This window comes from Micropterus dolomieu, unplaced genomic scaffold (assembly GCF_021292245.1).
Source record: "Micropterus dolomieu isolate WLL.071019.BEF.003 ecotype Adirondacks unplaced genomic scaffold, ASM2129224v1 scaffold_113, whole genome shotgun sequence".
NCBI lineage: Eukaryota > Metazoa > Chordata > Actinopteri > Centrarchiformes > Centrarchidae > Micropterus > Micropterus dolomieu.
In genome coordinates, this window is record NW_025744109.1 from 9,510 (window position 1) to 20,207 (window position 10,698).

At 39.5% G+C, this 10,698-nt stretch overlaps 1 protein-coding gene across 1 annotated transcript; it reads right to left on the bottom strand.

The window, feature by feature from the left end:
* Nucleotides 1–254: 254 nt before the first annotated feature.
* LOC123967184 (xyloside xylosyltransferase 1-like) lies at nt 255–5,616 on the bottom strand. Its single transcript, XM_046043219.1, has 2 exons — nt 5,469–5,616; nt 255–3,923 (listed from the first exon to the last, which is right to left on the bottom strand). The coding sequence occupies exons 1-2, from the start codon at nt 5,492–5,494 to the stop codon at nt 3,527–3,529; spliced, it is 423 nt and encodes a 140-aa protein (XP_045899175.1). The 5' UTR covers nt 5,495–5,616; the 3' UTR covers nt 255–3,526.
* Between the last annotated feature and the right edge of the window lie 5,082 nt (nt 5,617–10,698).

The following is a 10,698-nucleotide window of genomic DNA, read 5'->3' on the forward strand; positions in this document are numbered from 1 at the left end:
GTTTTTCTGTCTATGGAGTGTTAGCTGCCTGTGTTTGCAAATTTGAGTGACAGAAATAGGTGTCTAGCTTGTAGCAGACAAACAGGAACATAGGTTAGTATAATGAGATCTGTGATGGCACCCCATTAACATACATTTGTTTTTTCCACCTCATTCTCACCCTTAGTTGAGTGTTGTCAGCTCTCCCTCCGCCACGTGAGCTGTTCAATAACAAAAAAACAAGAGCCATACAATGGTAACACCATCAAAAAGAGTAAAGTTATCATATAATTTATTTAGGGAAGCCGAACACAGAATCATTTCAGAAATAATGTAGACAAACAGTTAACACAAAAATGGGAACTTATTTGTATTTTTGTCTCACAGGAGGCTCATCAATGAGAGGTCAAACTTGACAGCTTTAACACTGAACACAGCAGCTTTCTAATCTGTCAAGGAGATTCTAAGTCAAATATGGAACATTTATTATACACTTGTTTGCAAACATCTATTAGCCCTTTAAAATGATGCACATTCAATTTACTGACACATAACAGTCATTTACCTCTTTGAAGCAACCGACTAGGAAGTGTCTACTGTTGGCGGGTAAACGTGGGTTACTACCTTTATAACATTTATCAAGTTAAACCAGATAATTTTCACTATACACCATCTTGGATCTCCAGCTATTTACAATGTCCTTTGTTATACACATGTTGAAAGGGGTAAAAGTTAGACATAAACACAGGGGTAATGTTTTATTTTACAGGTGTATCATTTCCTAATAATTTCAAAGGAGATTCCTGGAAAGAACTGCAGGTATGTAATTTCATACTAACAGGGAAAACGTACGAATAATAACTGCTAGCCTAACCCAGATAGTCTTTTAGTAAGTGCACAACAAATCAGCTGGACAAAATGGGAAATTTTATCTACAGGCAATAATACAATTTAACATATATAAAGAATAAAGTTTCAAATGATAAATGAACAACGAATGAATATTTACCTTGATATAAATAGAGTAGTTCTTTCGAGGATTTTCCCTATTATTAGTAACAGATTACACTGGAAACTTCACAGCAACTATCATTAGGATAGCAGTGGCAGATTACGGACTGGCAAGATTAAGTGTTACCAAAACTGACGGTATATACTGTGGATCTACAGTATATACCGTCAGTTTAGCGATAAACATTTGACAAAGCACAAAAAGGATTTATTTTAAAGGATGATACTGTTGGATTTGCATGTTTTAGTGCCAAAATTTTTCAATATGCCAACCAGAGCAACATGTAAATGTTTAGATCATGTTTAGATTCCTCTTTCACAGAGTCAATAGTTTCAGATCTTTTAACTTGCAGAAACTTTAAAATATATTTTAGAGATAAACCCATCACGTTGAACAATGTATTGCATTTGATTGTTTTGTCATGTCAAAGTAATGTAGTTGTGAGCAGGGGTAACTCACTCTAACTGCGTAAAACGTTGGCATTTTTATAGAAGGAATGATCAGATTCATCAGTCTTTTTCACAGTGTCCATGTCTGCATACTGTTTTTATTTCTGGATAAGATTTTTCAACATAGTTACAGATGCAACTTTGTTCAGCAGATAATTATCCTTTCTGTGATAATGAAGTGTCTTTGAATGCACCACTATGAAGAATACTGAAATGTACCACTTGCATCTGCAATACTACATAATAATGTACTGACAAAAAGGAAAACAATTCTCACTGCGATGGATTACCAGTCTCAAGCAACGTTTAGTCTTTGCAATTTTAATAAAGGACTGAAAGAAAATTGCAGCCTAAAGAGTAGGACATCAATCGAAAATGACAAATATGAAAGTAAAGTTAATGGGCTAAAATGTACAAAGTCATTGGTATGCTCTTTAAAAACAAGGAACCAATAATAATAAACGCAGTAAAATAAATCTAACCATCATCTAGTCAACAAAACCCTTGATGATAAAGCATGTGTTTTGAAGTTGTAAAGTGCAAGCAATAACAGAGAATGGAAGTATTCTTTCAGTGTTTACTGTGATTCAATGGTTCTTCTTGCTAACAATTTGGATCTATTGAGACTAAACAGTATTGTTCTGAAAGAGGTAGAGAGAATATTGATCAGTGCCAGGGTGAATTCAAGGGAAGCGTATTGATTTGGCATAATGTTTATTCTCAAGCGTCTTCAGTAGCCTTTCTGTGACTCCGCTGATGGTGCATGGCATTCAGCTGCTTCACTCTCACCGTATATACGTGCGTGTTAAAGTGCGCATCACCTCAGACAATTTCCTGACTGATGAATATTGAGCGTTGACATTTCTTTGAATCCGACTGTCAGTTTAGTGAGCACGGCAAGAAAACTCAAAACTGGGTCAGCGTCTGCAGTCACGTTCCCGGCTGCTCCGCTCCTTCTAGACGTGTGTGTTTGGCTGATGTGGGTTTGTGTTTGGCCTCAGCTAAACTGCAAATGCGGGGTGCGAACAATAGCTATCAGTGCCATCACTGTTAACCACTATCTCCCAGATGCCTCCTCCACCCTCTAATGTGATTTTCTTCCCCCATCTTCCTACCTACAGAAAGATGTTTGAAAGGAACTGTGGCAGTGTGTTTTGCCCAGCGCCCACGTGGCTCAGTAAAGATGGGAGTGCACTTGTAGTAAACAAACCCCTCCCTTTCTTCTACAAGGGATGTAAATGGCACCAGATTAGCCTCACCTGTGGTGTTGAAGGTAGTTACGGCGACGCAGAGTGAATTTGGATCACTGATGGAAAACTTGAGGCGCTGGAGACAGAGTGAGCAGAGGGAGGGAAGTTCTGTTCATAGATGCCAATTAACATATTTTGCTGACCCTATAAAACTCATTGCAGGCAACATTTCTTAGCCATATGATTTCCCTGTGAATTACCAACTCAAAAAAAGTCGCTTATGCCACTTTGTGTAATGGATAGTGATCTTTTAGATACTCCTCAAAACGAATACTAACATTTATTGAAATCAATGAATATATAAGCAAATGAAAAGTAAATTACTTGACAGTGACATCAACAATGAATGATGGCCTCATTCATTCTGACAATATTCCCCTCATTTGTTTGAATGAGACCAACGCTGATGCAGCTAGGTTTGCCACACAGAGGGCACCTGCACAAAAGTTGATCTATTACCCCAATGTAAAGGTACGTCATCCAGCAAGTCGCTGTGTTGGCCAATTACACAGATGAGAACACGTTCCTGGTGGATTACTTTGGAAAGTCAACAGCGTATTTCTACTACCTTCAAATTAATGGATTTGTTGATGAAAATGAACTCCATTGATCAGTTTTCTTCTTTTCCATCATCTGGGTACCTGAAGAAATATGCCCCACTATTGCAGCTTCTCCCCCCTTCAGTAGCCCCTTGACCAGCAGGGGGCAGTAGTCTGTGACTACATAGGCAGTACAGTGTTCAAGAAGGAAGGAAGGAAACTGCCATCCTCCCTCCAACTATATTGTAGATGTGATAAGACTCCTTTTCAGTTTCCAGCATCAGTCCAGTACACACATTAGTCATCTGGTATAGGGGAGTTACAGTTCCCATGGTAAATATAGACGGGTCCACTACAGTGATAATACAATTGAAACACATCTCCATATCCGTGGTCCCTCCACCAGGTGCACAGCTGCCGGTTCCACCCACAGGCCAGGGAATGAAACAGTTCAGGATGCTCCATGCCGATCATGGTGAAGAAGTCCTGGTCACCTAGGTGCCCCCTGAAGCGATACTGGTCTGCTAGTTTGGCCACATTTCTAGGCTCCAACAGTTGGTTGTAGAGAGCCGAAGCCCTCATTGCACCGAGGTCCAATAATATGACGCCGCTGTTAAAGCCAGGGAGGCCATCAGGAGGAGGCTCACCTACTCTGGTCTGAGGGTTCTCCTTACGATATTGCCAGAAGGTGTGTCTGAGGAAAGAAGGAAAGGAGGTTTACGTGACAGTGCCATTGGGCAACACAATATTTTGAACCAAATCACTTTTTGTGTTAAAGTATTTTTCAGTGGTGAAATGCCTCACTTGTGTGTAGAGCCTGACCGATTTATCATTTTGCAGATATTATTGGCCAATATAAGCTAATTGCAGATATATCTGCATTGGCATTTATAACAGCTGATATATGATTATATGAGGGCGCGGTGCAGCTCCTCTGTTCAAAACACTGCAGCACCATAGAACAAAACATCAGCTGACCCCAGTGCTGGAGCTACGGGGAGGAGCTCCTGGTAACTCTCAGTGAGTTGTTCATTTGTCACGTCAATTACATGACTTAAATAATAATAAAAACAGCCTTCATCACTTCTCTCCTGAAAACTAATTTCTCTCTAATTTATTTCTTCTAAATAATCTCTAACAATCACTTACAGCAGGTAACTGTAGCCACAAAGTCAATGCCATGTTTATCAGTATAGGAGCGCTAACGTTGTTAATGAGCAGTTAAACTACAGTGTGTAACGTATTCTAAATATATCTGCGAGCTGCTTGTCTGTAGTTACAGTCGGTGTGTCAGAAATGATTAAACCAGAGTGGACATTAAAAGGGATAAAATAGAGGTGAATATGCTACATAGTAGAAAGCAGGGCTGTCCCCGACTAAGGATTTACAGAGTCGAATCAGAATCGTCAAGTCCTGCCTATAGTAGACTATGTTATGCGTTTTTTACAATAAGGGGAAAAAAGATTGGCCGATATATCGGCTATTGGATTTTAAAATAACATATATAAAATATATCGAAATCAGAATCGGACTTAAAAATCCCTTTTTGGTTGGGCTCTGCTCGTGTGTATGTTTGGGCTGTTGTACATTTAGAAAAGTGAGGGTCAACTCTGTTTCAGTCGACGTTTGCTGAACAAACAGCACTGTGGCCAAAAACAGGAAGAGAGCTGGTCCAAGAGTGTCAGAGCGTGTTGGAGTGACAGAGGCTTATGCCAACTCAGCACCCTGTCCTGCCAACACACCAGCTCTGAAGTAGCTAAATGATAGACGGAGCTTCATTCAACCAGCATTTGTATGTGCAGATGTGTGTACACAAAAGTAAGAACTTCTGTGAGATTTGTTAATACCATTTTAATTTACCTTTTTAGTTTTAGTGTAATAGATGGCACTTGTAATACCCAGTATAATAAACAATTTTTGGCACACTTGGCAACAGTCCTGCTGTATTTGTAGGTTGCATACAAGATTTGATCTAGGTTAAGTTACATCCCTGATATATTATAGTTCATTATTAAAACATTTTCAATAAACACCACATCCAAGAACACGCTAAGAGAGATACTGATCCACCCAAAAGAACGCACACCCCAACACAAATAAAGCAATCTAGTGTACACTGTCCAATGAAGTGAGGAATGCACAGATCTATATATTGGGGAAACCAAACAACCACTACACAAACACATGGCTCTACACAGAAGGGCCAACTCCTCAAGTCAAAACTCAGCAGTTTACTTACATTTGAAGGACACTCGATGACAACATTGTACATATTTTGGACAAGGAGGACAGATGGCTTGAAAGAGGAGTGAAAGAGGCCACTACATCACAATAGAGAAACCATCTCTCAACATGGGGAGGAGGTCTGCGACACCACTTATCCCCTACCCCCTACTTACAATGCTGTCCTTTCATCAGGAGATTGAACAAACACATTACCCTCATGTGACAATGCCAACAACAGTCCTTCAGACTTGGCCTCAGGAGACTCCAATGACCATAATGACTGTCGTTACAACAGCCTGAAGAACTAACAAACCAGGTGGTATCCATTATCTTTATAATGACCCCACATGGTTTAAATAGCTGGGATTCCCTGTCAGTCAGTCAGAACTGAAGTAGCCTCTCGGATGAGAGGTGAAACGTCCTCAAGCAACCTCAGCTGCCCATGATTTCTTTATTAGAATATTAGTGTTTACTTTATTCGTCCAACACGTCTAAAATACTGGACTGCAAAGAGATGATGTGATGGCATTAACAGAATATATGCAAGGTGTATGTGTAGAGCCTACAGGCTTTTAAACTGAGACAAGATGTTCAAAGTACACTGAGCTACATGAGAGGAGCAACACTTAAGTAGAGTAGAAGTTGTGAGAATCCCAAAGAGGGAAGTGAGATTTGTGTATGGGCCAGTTCATCTGACCTTTTTCTGGAAAAAAAGCATAGCGTTTGTCTGCATATTCAACCCCTGATGTATGAGTATGTATTAGCTATTTATCTCAAGAGGAATGGATGAAACCCTTATGGGCCAAATAAGAAATGTAGGGAAAAACATAGGGTCCTGTCTACGTTACATGTCATTTTTTACTGCAGTACTTTCATGTTTCATCTATCAAGTCTATGGAGACCACTGGTTTCTATTTCTATGCTGTGGTTGTACTATTTTTATTTTAGGGGTGGGTGAAGTGTTTGCTTCAAGAAAATACAGAATGTCCTTTTCTATATACTGACTAACAGCCAGTGCAACGATGTTTCATTCCTACTGAACACGAGGATGAAAGGGAATGAACCCTTTCTCACACACACACACACACACACACACACACGCGTGCGCACGATTATTCTTAGTATTGGCCAAGCCTGAGGAAACCTACTGTAGATTAAATATTAATGGGGAAATGTGTTGGCTTAATACACATGGGGATAGAGGACAGACCAAGCTGTTGCATGGCAGTCAATTCTGTCAAAAAATATAAAGTTGTGATAATAAACTGGTGAAATCCGCTGAGCACTGCCAGCTCCCTTGATGCAGATAAACGCTTGTGGGAAAACTGTAGAAAAAGTGTGCTGCATATTGTAGAGGTTATCTCTCTCTATCTTTCTCTCTCTCTCTCTCTCTCTGTGCAGCTTGATCAAATCTAGTGGGAGTAGCAGATTCTCTGAATCACGCTTTGATATTATTACTGACCTATATTCAGCAGCTGTCCACACAGTTTTATACAGTCTGTTGGTTTGGTAGCTGGGGACTTGTGGCCCCTGTGGAGCATTTATCATTTTTAAAACATACACTGGTTGTACGTGCCCTGAGACACATTCAGGGTGAGCACAGTTAGTAATGGAACATTTACACATATTTTCCTATTCTGCTGTTTTGACATCCCAATGTACCAAGCATCATAATGGTCATGTTATCTGACTCAGACAGCACACTGGTTATGAGACATTATGACAGATAAATATATGTAATACAATAGACCTTTTTATTAACATTGTATATTGTTACTTATATAGAATTCTTTACAAGCAATAATGCAGCTAGGCTTTTAATACATTTTCTTGCCTTATGGCTGCCCAAAGACTAAAGGAAAGTCTAGTTTCAGTAAAGTGGTTAAGAGTATAGCAAAGATTAAAACTGTAGGGCAACAGATACTGAATTGTTTCCTGTTTTATACAGTCTATGATTGTTTAAATACCAATGGGTATTTGACAGTTAAAAAAACCACTAACCAATAAATAGGGCTGGGCGATACGGACTAAAAATCATGTCCTGGTATTTCTGCGTGCAGACACGAAGGGAGGCTACATCCAAACTACTACAAAACGATCTCCATCCACACCAGTGTTTCAGCTGCGTATAAAAATGGACCACCATCTATATTAAAACGACTGAAAAATGCACATGAAGTGGCAATTCACTAGGGGTGGACCCGAATATTTGATCGTACATGTTCAATTTTTATTTATGAGATTCGAATATTTTCCTCAATACACGCCCATCCTCTACTCTGCAGAACTTTGCAGAAGATTCGGCATGGAGAAGATTTTGCATGGTGTTTCAAAGACAGTCGTCGCAAAGCAAATACGGCGACATGCACAGTACAAGTGTACAAAATATTTTAATAAAAATACCAAAACAAAAACACTGTCAGTAGCACTGTGTTTTTGCTTTGCATGACTGATAAGACCCAATAGGGAGCAAACATAAGTGTCTGTGTCATCATTTCCACAGTCTTCCGTTTTCGCCTGTCTGCACTAATACGCTACCCTGGAGTTTTAAAAAGAAAACGGGGTCAGCAGCGTTTTCAAACTTCTCCATTTTAGGTGTTTGGATTCGCTGTTTTAGTGTGGTCGAAAGGTGCAAACGTAGCAAAAGTGCTGCGTTTTAAAATGAAACGTAGAAGTGTGGATGGAGCCACAGAATCGGGGCAGGGTTGAGTGGTGAGGGACAGAGAGGAGTAAACACTGGCAGGACATTATATAACAAACATGATGATAAGACTCTTTTAGATTTGTTTTTTTAAAGAATTGTGACCAAGGCACGTACTGAGCATTTTACAGTTAGAGTTATAAACTTATCATGTGCCGGACTAATTATAGGCTCTGACCAGTTGCAAGGCAACCTGTGGAAGGGGCGTGGTAGGGAAAGCAGTGTTTCCCGTAATTAGCCTATAATTTGGATAATTATCAACGCGGGCTGCCACATATTGATTTTCCAAATTTTTACTAGGCGTATTTAAAATCATTTTTGATTAAGAAGCTGTATTGAGGAGCATATATTGTGCAGCACCTCCTGTCTCGCTCCCTCTTTCTCTCTCTCTCCCTCTCGCTCATGAACACCACTGCACAAACCTGTCCAATGTTAGAATACCCCCCCTCATTCTATGGGAAACACTGGAGAGTAATATAGTAACGTAACTAATAACATAACTAGTTACTTTTATCACCCAGTAATAAGTAAAATAATAATATTACTTTTTTAAGGAGTAATAAATAACTAGTAATATATTACAATTTCTGAGTAACTTGCCCAACACTGGCCTTGAAATAGTCCAGCACACAGCCTCTCGTACAATGGCAAATTGACGCTTTTACACTCCTCAACTGAACCAAATGAGATAAGGTGATAACTAGTTGGACAGAGCCAGGTAAAGCTAACTGGCTGCTGGCTGACAAATATTTGGGATCAGTCTTCTTACCTAACCCTCAGCAAGAAAGTGAATAAGTGTATTTCTCAAAATGTCACATTGTTTCTTTAACTAAACTAAAATAGATTATTTAATACTGACACTTTTTCCTAAATGACCTATGCATGAAACCCATGAAACTATTTCCAGTCAACGTCTTAAATAAATAACACCAGGAACTATTTACAGTAGATCTGCGGGCTTAATGCACAAAAGCATGTTTTTATAATTACTAGCTTAACTAAACCCCTCTCTCATATGAAATACCTTTATGTTGTTTTCATCCTCATTTCGAGGCACAAAAAAACCTGGAAAGAGTTTGGCTAACATTACAGAATAAACACACACCAGTCATGTTTTTCTGATGTAGTTTCTCTTGCTATAGCATTCAATGAAACTGGTCACTTTGGCCTTTGAGAAGTTATCAGATTTGAAGGACGAATACAGAATGCAGCTCTGTTCTCTGTCACGATGACTTTTTCTGTACACTCAAAACCAGACTCAGTCAAACTAGACATACAGTATAACTTATCATCTTAGATCAGTGCTCCTGAAAGTGCCTCTTCTGCTCTGCCAGTTCACAGCTCCGTCGTCTTCTGCCTCTAATTTTCACAGCCAGCCTTTCAAGTGAAGTGTCTCTCTCTCTCACTCTCTCACTTGCAAAAGAATGAAAAGCATTAGCAGGTGACGGGGACATTCTGTGCTGCTATTGCATCCAAATGTGCCCTCCGCTTTGTTCTGGACAAGAAACAGCCTGCTCTCTGAAAGCTGTTTAAAACGCTGTCGCTGACAGAAGGGGAGTCTGATTCTAGGGTACACCAAATGAAATGTCTGGTCCTTTTCATCGCAGAGTAGTCTGGTAACATGCAGAAGGTATATTAAAGATAATCCCAGCATTGTTGGGAAAGCTTTCAGACAAGAATGCCTACAGTGCTGCAGCAGATTTAAAATCCATGTTTAAGGGAATCAAACAGACAAGTATATCGCAGTGAGTGCGCTACACAGCCTTCTGACTGTAAAACACTTCACATACATGACAATCACCTAATGAAATATTTCACATTCAACAATTGATTCTATTTGAGCAAAAACTAGGAGTCTGTGGGAAGTATCACACAATAGAGACTAAATACACAAAGCAGAAAGAGAGTGACTTGCTTCTTGCTAATGTCTCTCATTGTGTGTGTTCGTGGCTTTGACTGTGACACTTATGTAAGTGGGTCTTGTCTCTTGGGTGTTAAAACATTAAACATGCAGCTGCAGGGAAAAGACATGGGATATTTTTTCTTTTTTCCAATAATGAACTTTTCAGTGGCAGGATGTGCTCTGAATGCGGCTGGTGGGAGGATGTGTTCTCCTGCATAATGCTCCGTCCATTAGCACCAAAACAGAGTGGGAGCTGAGAGCACTCTCCATTCAACACAGGAAAACACTCCAGGTGAGAGGATTCACGCAATGCATCGCCAATACAAAAGGTTTTAAATTAAAATATTACAAAGTTCATTAACCACTGGTTAACAAGCCAGCTCACTAGGCTAACAAGCTGGTAACAGATTTGTGTCTTAGTGTAACCATGCTTGTTTGTTTTAGGGTGCAGTGCAGCAGCAGTGAAATTCTAGCAAACTCTCGTATAGCTACGAACAAAACAACAACCCAGATTATAATTTATGTTTTCCTGAGATACTATTAGTTCGAGGATAACATAGACCTCATCTTTTCTCCCATAAAAGTGAAACATAAACTACTTCCATTAAAGCATAACGTGTATATATATATATATATATA